At 47.8% G+C, this 13,871-nt stretch overlaps 1 protein-coding gene across 7 annotated transcripts in view; it reads left to right on the top strand.

Moving 5' to 3' along the window:
* The window catches only part of REEP1 (receptor accessory protein 1), a 112,319-nt gene that overhangs the window by 84,148 nt on the left and 14,300 nt on the right, over positions 1 to 13,871 (top strand). For 4 of the 7 annotated variants that reach the window (XM_053200874.1, XM_053200873.1, XM_027052667.2 and 1 more), the window contains exons 6-7: positions 2,659 to 2,811; positions 10,594 to 10,771. In XM_053200874.1, the coding sequence (XP_053056849.1) occupies positions 2,659 to 2,811; positions 10,594 to 10,771 (331 nt within the window). The remainder of the gene's footprint in view (positions 1 to 2,658; positions 2,812 to 10,593; positions 10,772 to 13,871) is intronic. The other 3 variants (XM_053200872.1, XM_053200875.1, XM_053200870.1) reach the window with 2 other exon arrangements.

The following is a 13,871-nucleotide window of genomic DNA, read 5'->3' as shown; positions in this document are numbered from 1 at the left end:
ATAGTCACTGCTGCTCTCCTCCTTTGCCATTTGAGCTCTGATCCTAGCCTTTCTGTCTTGTCCCTCCTTACCTTTCTGGCTCCTCTTGTACTGCACTCACAGCACCACCTTCTGTGCTATTCTAGAAATAGCACACAGAGTTGCTATTTCTAGACTTTTCTCTTTCCTGCCTCTGCTCTTGTTGGTCCTTCATCTGCCCCTGTCACCCCCTGTTTGAAATCCTTTCCACCCTTCAAGGTCAAATGCCACTGTCTCCATGGAAACCTCTTCTGATTCCAGGTGGAACTTGTTCTCTTGCTTCTTGGTCCCCACATGGCACTCTGTTGTCATCATTAGAATTCATATCTTTTTTTTTTTTTATGTTTATGAGAGAGAGAGAGAGACAGAGCATGAGCAAGGGAGGGGCAGAGAGAGAGGGAGACACAGAATCCAAAGCAGGCCACAGGCTCCGAGCTGTCAGCACAGAGCCTGATGTGGGGCTTGAACCCATGAACCGTGATATCGTGACCTGAGCTGAAGTCGTACTGAGCCATTCAGGTGCCCCTAGAATTCATATCTTATCAGCATCCCTAGTAGGTGCTCAGTAAATATTAAAGGAATGAAGTACTGTTGTACATATTTATAGCTGTCACAGCTTATAGAGCAGTACTCCGCAATACACATGGACTTTGGGGGTAAGCAGGGCCCGATTAAACACCCCAGCTCCCACATTACTGCTGCACCTCTCTGAGCCTCAGCCTCTTCACCTGAAAAATAGGCATGATGCCACAAAACACTCATGAGATGATGGAGATAAAGATTTCAAAGAATGCAGAGCTCATACTAAATGCTTAATAAAGGTTGCCTGTTACTCACTTCTGTATGCTGGTTTGATCTCTGAGGTTGATCGTTATTCTGTTGAGCAGAATAAAAGGAACAAGTCAGATGCTGGTGTTGGGAAGCTCTTTACAGTTCAGACTCTTCTGAGAGGAAACTGAATTTCCCTGTCCTGTGGATCTAGGCTCTCTTCCCGTCTTTTCTCTGTGGTGCGGTAGCGTGAGCACAGGATCTGGTGTTACTTGCACTCTTGTCCCCGGCCCGCCTTGCTGGTGCTGTGTCTCCCTGGGCAAGCCACCCTCCAGCCCTGGGCTTCAGGTCCCTCGTGGCTCTCGGCCCCATTTTCCATACAGTTGTTTCCTCCTCCTCTTCAGCCTCGGGGTGAGTGGGTCCCTGGGGTCAGCTTACAACAGTGAGCATCTGCCCTCCCCCAAGAGAGAAGGAATGTCAAACCCATAGGTTGCTAGAGCAGGCAGGAGCCTTAGATGCCGTTTTTGTAACCCCACCACCACCACTTCTCAGGGGTGGACACTGAGACCCGGATGTTGAATGGCTCACTCAGGGTCATACAGCTGTTAGTGGCCAAGCTGGGCTCAGAGTGAGACTTTCTAGTTCCCAGTCCCATTTTCCCTGAATCTCTCCAAGCACCCCCGGGCCCCCTCCCAGCCCCACCCCCCCAACAAATTGGGCTAACATTTCCTGACCTTTATTTACTTGGGTTACATCACCAGCCCCTGAGAACACATGGCTGAGTACCTGAGAGATGACTGTCTTGCCACTGAGAATTTTAGAATTGGTCACAGCCCTGGAGACAGTCAAGGTTGTCTGCCTCCTCTCATGACCATTTTATATCAAACATCTCTGGGAATTAAGAAGGTGCATTAATATACAAGAGGCGGCCAGCAAATGCCACCAAAGCAGGCTCCCTCTTTGCCCTGAGGCAAGGTTGGGGCAACACTCAAATGCAGGATATAGTACATTCTAGGTGAAGGAATTTGGGTTACAAATACATGTTACCTTAAGATAGAGTTTCTTTAGAGCTTCATCATTTTTATGATAATATGGGCACATTTGCAAATACAACCGTAGCTCCTCTTTTCACCAACAGCTGAACAAATTTGTCTTGTGGATGCGCCCCCCCCCGCCCCCGCTCCAGTCCTTTCTCCCCCTCATTGTCCTTTAGCAACGTCTCTCCTGTCTTCCACCTGCACCACCACCCCCACCCCAGCCCAGGAAGTGGGATCGCTACCACATCAACCTCCCTTCAGGGCCTTTGCCTTTCCAAGGAGGAAGCTTGGACAAGGCAAAGCTTCCAGCTGAGGCTCTGTGGTGGACGTCTATGTGCGAGGACAGGGACGTCAGCTGTGTGTGGAGAGTCCTTCCTGGTGACCCCGAAGCCCTATCACCAGAGTGCAGGCCTGGCTCAGATGACCAGGCTGCAGTATTGTTCCCCTTTCGTTCAGGTGCCGCAGCCCTGGCTCCACTCGAGTGTGAGCTCTCGTGTGAGACCTCCGCCGGTGTCAGCCAGCTGCGCTGTCTCCCTCCCTGGAACTTCTGCCTCACGTTTTGTCATCTTTGTCATTTGCTGCCTTGTGTGCATTTGTGTCTTGATGCCCTAGCTAGACTGTGAGCTCCTTGGGAGTAGGGATTGCATCATGTTTCACGTTCATCTTTGTTCCTTTGTGAACACTCCCTCTGCCTTCGCTCGAATGAGGGAAGGAGGAAGTGAGTGAGTGAGTGAGTGAGTGAGTGAGTGAGTGAGGTGGTGAAGACAGCATGGCTCCCTTCAATCCTGTTTTGTAGGCTTGGTGCCCATGGCTTTTTTCTTTTCCCATTTGTCAGGTGGCTCGACTCTTTCATTTTGTCTCCTCTTTGGACCTCAGAGAAGGGCAGGTAACCCCGTTGAGAGGTGTGACTAACTCCAAACTGATCCAGTCGGGTAGAGAGGCCAGCAGCGACCTCTGCCCACCAACACATGGTCTGGATCGGAACCAGGTGTTTCTCCTACCGACACCTGCGTGTGTTCGTGTGTGTTAATCCAGAACCAGTCCCACTTCAGCATCCTTCCAGAGCCTCTTTTTCGTGTCAGTTTGGTAGCATCTAACCTGTGATTAACTTACTTGGATTTTTTTTTCTTTGCTTAATGCCTGGAGAACGAGTTGAATTTGATGACTGATGCTATTGGGGGAGAAATCCTCTTTCTTTCTCCTTTGTTAATCTAATTTTATGTCACAATCAAGGCGGCCCATTTTCATCAGCATGTTGATAAGGAGTCTGCTTGGCATTGATGTAGAGCATGTGTAGCTATAGAGGTTAACTGTCAGCGAGGTGGGTACGGAGAAGGAAATACTAACTCTTTCTGAATTACCAGTGGGGAATGTGGTTATGCTGGTGGCTTTGTTATCCATTGCCTGACTCACTAAAACCTGTTGTCTTTATTCTTGTTGTCATTAGTTACAGGCATTCGATATCCATGAAGGCTCTGCTAGAGCCTTCCCCTGTGACTTGGTGTGTCCCCCGGGAAAAGAGGACCTCATCAGGGGCTTGCAGCCAAGCTTAGTTGCTGTGTTGCATCTGGGCTCTGTGGGCCCTCATGGCAGGCATCCTATTAGTGGTAAATTATTTTACTCGGAATACCAGATTAGTAAAGGTCTGGGTTTTCCCAGGAACGCACCCGTTCCCCTTACTAAGAAAAACATCAAAATGGGTACTTGGCTGGCTCCGTTGGTAGAGCATGTAATTCTTGGTCTCAGAGTTGTGAGTTTGAGCCCCATGTTGGGGGTAGAGTTTACTTAAAATACACACACACACACACACACACACACACACACTTCTTTTTTAAAAAAGAAGAAAAACATCAAAGCATACAGAATTCGGCAGTGTGTTAGCTAAGTGGCTTCCTCATCCCTTACCAACTGGGGGAAAGATTAGAAATTAAAGATCTCAGAAAGTTCAGTGACACGGTTTACCTCATGAAGTCTAATTTTCTAAGAGTTTTAGCCAGAAAAAAAAAAAAAAAGATTGAATAATCAGGAATGGATTATCCTCCCTTGCCTCAAGGCACTTCTGTGGGATTTCTGGGGATTCTAGGAGCACCCTGAAAGAATCACCAGGCCCTGTGTTGACCTGCCCAGAAAGCAGCGAGGTGGGTCTGTTAAAACAAACAACATGTAAATAAGCAACAATAACAAAACTGGGTAGACATGCTTATAACATCTAGGGAATGAAGAGGTCAAGAGTACAACAGATTATATGGTGGTAGGCTGAGAGGTGGGCTGGTAAGGACAGTGCTGACTTGTGACATGACAGCCCTAGGGACAGACTCAGATGTACTTGAAGTAGGCTGACCTTGGTTCATGAAAGGGCCCCCACATCCTTAGCTTTTCCTATGGCTCATATTCTAAACTGAGTGTTGGCTGGGGAGGAAATTGATATAGGACTTTCAAGACACAGACACATGGGGTGCCTAGGTGGCTCAGTCAGTTGAGCATCTGACTCTTGCTTTTTGTTCAGGTCAAGATCTCACAGTTTGTAAGTTCGAGCCCCACGTTGGGCTCTGTGCTGGCAGTGTGGAGCCTGCTTGGGATTCTCTCTCTCTACCACTGTCTCTCTGTGCCCCTCCTGCCCTCTCTCTCAATCTTTCAAAATAAATAAATAAACATTAAAAAAAATTTTAAACACACACACATGTTAAACACACAGAGTTACTGTGGGAGACCCAACAATTATTCTAGAGATTTTCAACTAATTCTAAAAACCCTTATTTTGGAATTGCAGTCAGAGCCAGATAATGAGCCACCAAAGAGGGTCACAGATTCTTGAACTTAGAATTTTCCAGTTGGAAGGGAATCTTGTTCAATGCTTTAATTTCCCAATGAGGTTGCAAAGCTGGCAAAGACCAAGGTGACTTGGTCAAGGCCCCTCATAACAGAGTTGAGACAAGGCTCTTGGGGCTGGACAGCTACTATATTGCAGTTTCTGGAGGCACCACTTCTTCCTTCTCTGTTCTAATCTTGTTTTTTGTTTTTTGTTTTTGTTTTTGTTTTTTTTTTAAGTAGTCTCATGTCATTCTGTTTTGGTCTAGATGGCACTTGTCAGCATCATGCAAGCCCTATATTTACAAAATAGGATCCTCAAGGTGATCTTGGGAAAGTGCTATGAGTGTTTCTAAAAATGAAGTGGTAATGATTCTTAAAGGTAATGTATGTTTATGGTATAAAATTCCAAAAGCACAAAAGAGGGCATGCAGTGAAGAGTATGTGTCACTCCTGCCCCCGCCCCCCACTGGTCCAGCTGTTTTAAAAGAAACCCTGTGACCTTTCAGCAGGCACTTTCACAAATGCATTCATTTGGCCATTAACACAGTATAACTGACCCCCATCCCCTTAGCAGACAAAACTACAAAGACCTCATTTGTCATTGAATGGGCAGCTCTGAGTGCTGGATGACCAAGAAATATACTTCTCTTTCCACCTGGTCCCCATCTTCACCTACCCAAGTCCTCTAAGGCCAGGTCAAGCATAGCCTCCTCTGGTATGTCTGGCTGCTCCAATGCACACTGTCTGTCCTTTGCACCCTCCAGCCCTCTGGCCTTTCTCATATACTCCTTGTGGACAGAGCACATGTCCCTATTCAACAGAATGCTCCTTGAGATCTGGGACCCTGGCCGATGCACTGGGGTAGGGGTGGGGATTTCCTGTTACTGCTCTTTACTGAGGAAATTGCTCAATACATGGCCGTATGTTCACTCATTCAACTCCTTGAGCCCTAATGTATGTCAGGTAACATGGCAGACACCAATAAATGAAACAGTCTGGAGGGGAAGACAAACCAACAAACAATGCCAATAGTTTAATGTAATTGTGTGAGGTGCTACAAAGAAGTACAGACTTCACTGAAAGCATACGACAGGGAGCGGAGGTGGTCAGACAAAACTTCTCTGAGAAGTGCAACCATATTGTATTGAATGTAAAACGCAGTGGTTTGGGGGCACCTGGGTGACTCAGTTGGTTAAGTGTCTGACTCTTGGTCTCAGCTCAGGTCTTGATCTTGGGGTTGTCTGTTCAGGACCCACGTTAGACCCCATGTTGGGCTCTGCATTGGGCATGAAGCCTATTTAAAAAAAGAATGGGATAGTTTCTAAGACTATGTAAGATAACATTGTTATCTACCCCTAAAGGAGGAAAATATTGCCAATCAAATTAGGGCTTAATCCTTTTCCACTTAGAATTTTTACTTCTACTTATCAAAAGGACCCTTTTAGACTTGTTTAGACATAGATTTTTGTGTGTATCACTTTGCACATACATTAAAAGGAACACATAAGCACAATAAATTGATTGAATTTCTTCCTAACCTCGATTTTTCAGTTTCTGAGTCTCACTCTTCTGAATCACTTTTCAACTGAGCTCGTCAGTGTCTGTTTATGACCATGCTGTATCACGCTCCACCTTCCAGAGCGTTGGTAATACACAGCTGGCTGCTGTCTCTGGGATTTTCATCCATGCCGCTGATAACCATTCTGCCAGTGTGGATGCTGCCACTTTCTTGATCTTACCAGAGGTGTCAATGGAGTGTGTTTTAGACAACCTGGACTCATATTTCTTCTGTGGGTGGTTCTGAATGGTTTCAATTCAGTTCAGTTGTCCATTCATGCCATGGGGATGACAACCAAATGCATTCATGTGTAGGCAATGACAATGATGTCAAGGCAACAACAATTTTAAGACCCACCTCAATTTCAGAGATGAAAAAATATATGTCTTGAAATAGATGAAGATCATTCACAAGAAGTCTAGGAGTAAGCGGGTACTGTCATTATTCCGGTGAGTCAGAGATGTCAGGGCTCTAAATGGATGTCTCTGTGAGTCACCTAGTCACAAGATGGCAGTTCCACCACAGTCAAAGGCAGGAGACAGGGAGCAGGTTCAGGCCTTTCTCCTGCATATTGGGAAAAGAAATGCCTTTCCCAGAAATCCCTTAGCAAATTTCCCTTACCTCCCATTGGCCAGAATTGAACCACATAGCCATCCATAGCTACAAGGGAGATTGGGAAATCTGTTTTTTTTTTTCTTTCTTTTTTTCATCGTGTCAAGAATGGGGTTGGGAGTGACTTTTGGATGGTCAACTAACAGTATATTCCAGTGTGGTCAAATTCGTTGGAGATACAGTGAGTTAACCTGAAACAGTATAGGACTCTTTAAAGGCTTTAATGTGGCGATGTGGCTCATTGAATTATGGAGAATGTGGTTTTAAGCTTTAACAAACTTAGGGGATCCATATTTATATTCCCAAATAAGGAACCCAGTTTTGCAGAGTACCAGTGAACAATTCTTGATTGTTCCCAGAATAATAAAATGGACGTTCTCCAGAGCAGAGCCAAAGTGGCAGGGTGGATTGGGGTTTGTGGAAAATGAATGGAAATGAGGTTTTGAGAGGAGACGGAGACGGGCTGAGAGGTTTACAAATGAGAGAGCCATATGAATTCTAACCACCTCAGAATGTTTTGACAGATAAAGACTAATTTGTTTTCAAGATCCTTGTGCCCATGCTGCTATGATTTCGTCTGAGTCAGGACTGTGTTGATACAGAGCTATTATTATCCCCTTTTCTTTGCTAACCTCTGCCACTTCCAGTCTTCATGATGTTAGTGATATTGGGGCTAGGCTGGCTTGGCTTCTGGGAGTGGACTCGAGTGCCTTGCTGAAAAGGACATGTATGGTGCCTGTTGCTGCTTGCTCTCGGATACATTGCTGAACATTGGCAGGAGCTGGCAGGCACATTGATGGACTTAGTCCCTGACCATTTATTTGGGCTTGGGCTCGTGAAGCCCCTCCTTGTCCTTTTGGCCGATGTGGTCTTTTTATTTTTTATTTCAACAGCAACTCGTGTGTCTCAGGCAGCATATCATCCTCATGCTCATCGTCACCACCATCATCACCATCATCATAGTTGGCATCTTTTGAACGCTTACCATGCAATGGGCTTTATACTATCGTATGGACATAGTTCATATAATCCTCACTATATCTTGCCATGTGGATGCTCCTTAGCAGAGGAGAATATTGAGGTGGAGAGAGGTTAAGGTCACCCAGCTCTTAGTGATAGGACTGTGATTTGACTCTAGGTCTGACTCCAGAACCATTGCTCTTACTTGTCACTTTGTGGAGCTTCAGGTGTGGCACAAGCTGTGTGGTTATTTGTACATTTGCCTTTTTACATTTTGTCAGAAATCGAACTCTATTTTTGGTATTTCCTAATAACACCTAGCATAGTGTCTTGCCCAGAGAACATCCTTGATAAATAATTGTTGAACAAAAGTGACTGAATGGGAGGATGACTGAAAGTGAACCACTGGGTAGCCTTTCTGAATGTGAACCTGACACTGAATTACTCCATTGTCATTGTCAATATTTCCTGCCTCTTTTCAGAACTCATTTTTGTTCCTTAGCCCTCTCATTTCTAAAAAAAATTTTTTAATTTTTATTTATTTTTTAGATTGGGGGAAGGGGCAGACAGAGCAGGAGATACAGAATTTGAAGCAGGCTCCAGGCTCTGAGCTGTCAGCACAGAGCCCAACGTGGGGCTTGAACTCATGGATCACGAAATCACGACCTGAGCTGAAGTCAGACACTTTAACCATCTGAGCCACCCAGGCGCCTCTCTAAATTCTAGATGTCACCTTAAGTGCTTCTGAGTTAAATAATCATAGATCATTGGCTGATAGCTTTGGAGGGGATTATACTGGGCAGCTAGTCTTACCTCATTTTCATGGCACAGACCACCCAGCTGTTAATGTCTAGAAGGTGAGGCCTCAGACCCCGTGGCCACCATCAGACACCAGAGGGGTGTCTGGGGGTGATTTCCATCTCTTTTTTTTTTTTTAAACATAAAACACTCCTTTGTCTGGATTTATAATTCTGATCGTATATATCTGATTATTTAAATAGTTTTCTTTTTGCTCTTAGTTTCCTAGAGACGGTTTTAGATCTTTGGTATGTTGAGAACTTATCTTTTTCATATTTTAATGCATCTTTGTTTTATTCTGACATTTCTTCTAGACCTGTCTGCAAGCTCCTTTTGTTTTCCCCCTTCCCTCTAACTAACTCATTCTGCATTTGCATTTGCTTCTTTATCTAACTGGCCCTTTGACTAGTCACTTCTATGAACTGCGGTGCTTTGCTGGCCATTTTCATTGTTTTTTTTTGTTTTTTTTTTTTTTCCTTAAGTAAAATGAAAAAAGTCCTCCAACCCCTTTGCCATGTTGTGGCCCTTGTTTGTTTTATTAAACCCACCCCCAACCCAGAGCCCTCTTGTTGGCTGTTCCCACCTATTTTGTGCTGATTTGTTGGTTCTATTATATCTGTTGTGTCTTACTGTTCCCAAGTAGTCCAGCCCTCTAGCACCACTTTCCCTTCATTATCCTAATAAAATACCTCCTCCGCTGTCCTCTGCTGTCCCGTGTACCTGTGGGAAGTCTGCACGCCCTCCGGTATTTCTGAAGATGCCCAACTTCATTGATTTGCTTGGTGGTTACTTGCCTGTCACCTTTTGCTCAAATCCCAACCCAATTCTCAATTAACCCCAGTCTCCTACCAGCCCCCAGCCCCCTCTCAAGTTCCTTCTCCTCCAAACACAAGGTCCCTCTCCAGCTCCCGAGGCACCCCTAAGGCGATGCCCCCTCCCTGAGCCTTCATTATGATCCTTTTCACTGTGACACAGATTCTCTCATCCAGACAGCAAGGACCTTCCCTTTCATAAGTATAATGGATTGATCTCCCGCTTTCCTAAACAAAAGAACAGTTTTCCCCTGAGATGAATTCTGTGACTCTCTCAGAATATTAAATGGTTACAGTCAGCAGGTTTTTTTTTTAATGTCATGTTTTTTCTTTCCTGATTCATTACCTTTTGGGTATTTTATGAAGCTCAAATGCAAGAGTGGAAACAAATGTGCCTCATAAACAGTAACATGAACAGATAAAAGAAGTTGCTGTTGTCATACATTTTTTTAAAAATACTGGCTGATTTTTATTTCCTTTGAAAAGTGTAAGGACTGAGCACATCGATTATTAGGTTTTGATTTTTCTGACCAGATTCTTGTGTACCGGAAACTGAGCAAAAATGAGGCTATGTAGGGACTTTTATTTATGTAAAGCCAGAGAAGCAGCAGACAGCCCCTCAAGAGTAGGAACTGTAGCGCAGTCATTTCCTCCGCCCTGGGTCTGTTTGTGGCTCTAGCTCATCATGCGATGTGGGCATCTGAAGGAGAAGGAGGGGCGCCTGGGTGGCTCAGTCGGTTAAGCGTCTGACTTTGGCTCAGGTCATGATCCCGTGGTCCATGAGTTCGAGCCCCCCATCGAGCTCTGTGCTGACAGCTCAGAGCCTGGAGCCTGCTTTGGCTTCTGTGTCTCCCTCTCTCTGCCCTTCTCCCCTCACCCCCCTCCCACCCCCCGCCATGCTCTGTCTCTCTCTCCTTCAAAAATAAACATTAAAAAAAAATTTAAAAATGAAGGAGAAGGAGCCGGGAGCCAGAGGCACGATGGCTGAGACCCACAGGAGGCCCTGGAATATTCCAGGCCTTGCTCCTCTCAGTGTTTCCAGCCAGTACACCAGGCACCTGCCCCTCTGCAGAGTCCTTCCAGGTCTTGAGTTTCACTTTGCCGACTGTCAGAACTTCCTCTTGGCCTTTGTTGTGTCTGCACTCCCCCCACCCCCACTACTGCCTGTGGTCTGTGGGGCAGGCCTCTGACGTGTGCCCCCTTCCTGTGTTGTATCCAGGGACAGGGTGCCTTATCGGAGAGACTCCGGAGCTTCAGCATGCAGGACCTCACCACCATCCGGGGTGACGGTGCCCCTGCCCCCTCCAGCCCCCCACCACAGGGGTCTGGGCGAGCCAGCGGCAAACATGGCCAGCCTAAGATGTCCAGGAGTGCTTCTGAGAGCGCTGGCAGCTCAGGTAGGTATCATTTCACTTTTCATCTTTTCCAGTTCACAGGCCTTGCTTTCATGGAGAGAGGCCCCGTCCACCATGTGGCACGTAACCCAGAGTAGCCATCAACACAGATGTCCATCAGATCGTGCCAGGACAGCCAAGAGGCAGAGCACCATTCTGGCCAGGATGCGAGGCTGGCCTGGGGACTCTGACAGGGGCCAGGGTTAGGCCTCCTGCATCAAAGGGTTCTGCCTCTCCATCTGATTATCGAAGGGCTGGGGGTGGGTGGAGAATAGTGTGTGAACCAAGCCTGGAGGCAACGGGCACAGCTGGACGTGGGCCAAGACAGCTTTCTCTGTTCTCTTCCTCTCCGACCTTATACTCCTAGGAGGGCTTACCTGTCTTGACTTCCTGAGTGTCTCCTCCTGCCCAACCAGGGCTTGTGGCTCCTGTGGTTCCTTTTCCCTGCATGAATGTTTCCTGTCACTCTACCATCTGCTCCCATCCCTGTGCCCCCATTCACCATGCACACCCTCAGTCCCTACATGCCAAAGACCACACTAGCTCTGAGATCTAACTCCTGCAGAGGCCACAGCTTTATGGAAACCATACCTCTGTCCCCGATGTCTACCTCTGGTTGTCAAGTGCCTGGCATCAGGTTCCCTGTATTAGGCTTGACCTGGGGACCTTGTTAGACATGCAGAGTCCTGGGCCCATCCCCAGAGGATTCAATAAATCTGGGATGAGACCCATATATGGTGGTGTTGAGGTGCAGCCCCCTTTGGGACCCACTGATGTCTGATCCATTAGTGGGTTTCAGGCTTATGGAGGGCAGGGGCATGGATTAGGGGCGAGGGAGCTGGGCCAGGACTCATATTTTCCCAGGCCATTCCTTGGAGAGATTCCAGGGACCTTGGCTCTCAGGAGCTGAACACTGCTGCTGCCAGCGGAGGGTTAACGGTTAAAGGGATATAGGGCACAGTTCTGGATCGCCACCTCTACTCCTCACCCTTGGCGGAACATTGAGCCTCGAGGATGGGAACTGGACCACCCTTTTGGAATCTCTGGCTGTGACATGTGCCTGGTGGCTGCCCTGCTCTTAAACACAGAAACAGGGACATATGAGTCCCCTGGACCCTGATCCTGTGCTGTGAGGTGCACCCTGCAGGGGGCATCTTGACCCTGAGCCTCGAAGACCCCACCTGGCTTTTAGGGGTCTTGGACAGGGATGGGAAAGAAGGAGTCCTGTGGCCGCCCTGGGAATAATGGCTCATATTCCCTGCCAGAGAAGGGAGACCAGCTTAGAAGCAGGCCAGGTGTCCATCAGTTTCCTCCTGGGTGTTCCCGTTCATCAGAACACCCCACTTCACCCTGGCCCCGGGTTTGAACATTGTGGCTTCTCTCTGAGGGGAGATGTTTTAACTCTGGCAAGGTTGGAAATGTAAACGCTTGGCTGTAAGGGTGAGGATCACCTCACGGAGGGGCTATCTCCTGAGTGAACTCTCCCTCAGGAGAATTTAGAATGCAATCCCAAAAGTCCAGGCAGGAAGAGACCTCAGGGATCATTCAGTCTAATCCTCAGATGTTACCAATAAAGAGACCAAGGCCCAGGGAAGGGAACTGTCACCGGGTCACCCATGGACTGGCATTCTCCTGTGGCCTCCTTACTCCTGGGATGGTGCTCTCTGTTTGCACACCCCAATTCTGTGAGGCTTAAAGGGTAGAGCAAGAACAATCAGATAAAATTGGGTAAAGTTCTAAGAGGGTAGCTGCTTACTAGCTGTGTGACCTGGGCATGCTCTTGCCCTCTCTGAACCTCAGATTCCTTATCTGTTCACAAGGAATGACAATACCTACTTGTAGGACTGTTGTGAGGATTTGAATAAAATAATCCACGTAAACGTGCTTAGGATCATGCCCGCAGTCTACGTAGTAGCTGGTACTGTTGTTCCTGTTGTTATCTAACTCACCTATGAAAGCACTTTCTCATATGAAAGTGTCCAAGAGAGAAGTAGGCTGCCTTGTGAGGTAGTAAGGTCCCTGACATTGGAAGGGCCCGAACCAAAGTTGAATGGTCATACACCGGGGCTCTAGGGAGGTCTTCCTGCTTTGGCCAGCAAGTGGGGCCCAGGTGGCTCCACAGTCCCTTTCCCTCTGAGATTCTGTGTTGTCATTATAAAGTGAACCAAGTGGAAGAAGTAGGCTCAGAGAGGTCATGCACTGTGCCAAGGCCACACAGGACCAGAGTCCAGGCCTCCTGCCCAGACCTCCTCCTGGTGGATTATTTAGGGCAGCCTCAGAACTGGGAAAGTGAGAAGTCTGGTGAGGTCTGAAGGCGGTGGGAAGTGTCTCCTGGGCTTTGAACATTTTCCCAGACCAGCACTAAGTAGAAACGGTTTGGGATGCTTTGTTTTGGCGCTGGCCCTGCAGCCTTCCATTGGCAGTGATGCCCTCTGCCGGTGGAGCAGCGAGCCTGTGGGGTCACCCTGGATGCAGGTGAGCAGGTAGAGTTCATGGAGAACCAGAGAACCTGCTGTGCTGCAACATGACCCTGCACTGCCCCCTGCTCACCCTGGGCCACAGCTCCTGTGATTCCAGGGGGCAGAGAAGGGAGGTGCTGACCCAGCAGGGAGGGCGGGGACCATGTGGCGCTCACTCCAGCTGTTCTGGGACCTAAAATAAAAGTCCTCTCAGAACGAAAGACGGGTGAAAGATGACCCAGGACCTGGGCGTGGGTGGGGCAAAAGCACCCAGATCAGAGGCTCTGGGGCAGTTGGGGGTCCATGTGCCTGGCAGAAAGTCTGACAAAGGAGACCCAGCTGCAAGGGTTTGTATGCCCTCCCTACCCGCTATGTGGGCCTTGGACACTGGGCGCGGTGAGGTAGGGCCTGAGTCTGGGCTTCCATCCTGGCAGGGCGACAGCAGGCCTGTGCAGAGCAGTGCAGGTGAGGCACATGTTGCCAAGCAGCTACCACGTTTGTCCCCACTGAGCCTATGTTCGGCCTCCGAACCTTTCTCAGAATGACACCCCAGGTGGTCACTACCGGGGAATTTGACCTTGGCATGGAAGATGAGCCCTGTTCCCTTCAGCTTTCTCCTCTGGAAAATGGGTACCATAGTCCCT

This window comes from Acinonyx jubatus, chromosome A3, assembly GCF_027475565.1.
Source record: "Acinonyx jubatus isolate Ajub_Pintada_27869175 chromosome A3, VMU_Ajub_asm_v1.0, whole genome shotgun sequence".
Classification (NCBI taxonomy): domain Eukaryota; kingdom Metazoa; phylum Chordata; class Mammalia; order Carnivora; family Felidae; genus Acinonyx; species Acinonyx jubatus.
The sequence above is the reverse complement of the archived record's forward strand: the minus strand, read 5'-3'. Positions and strand labels throughout refer to the sequence as shown.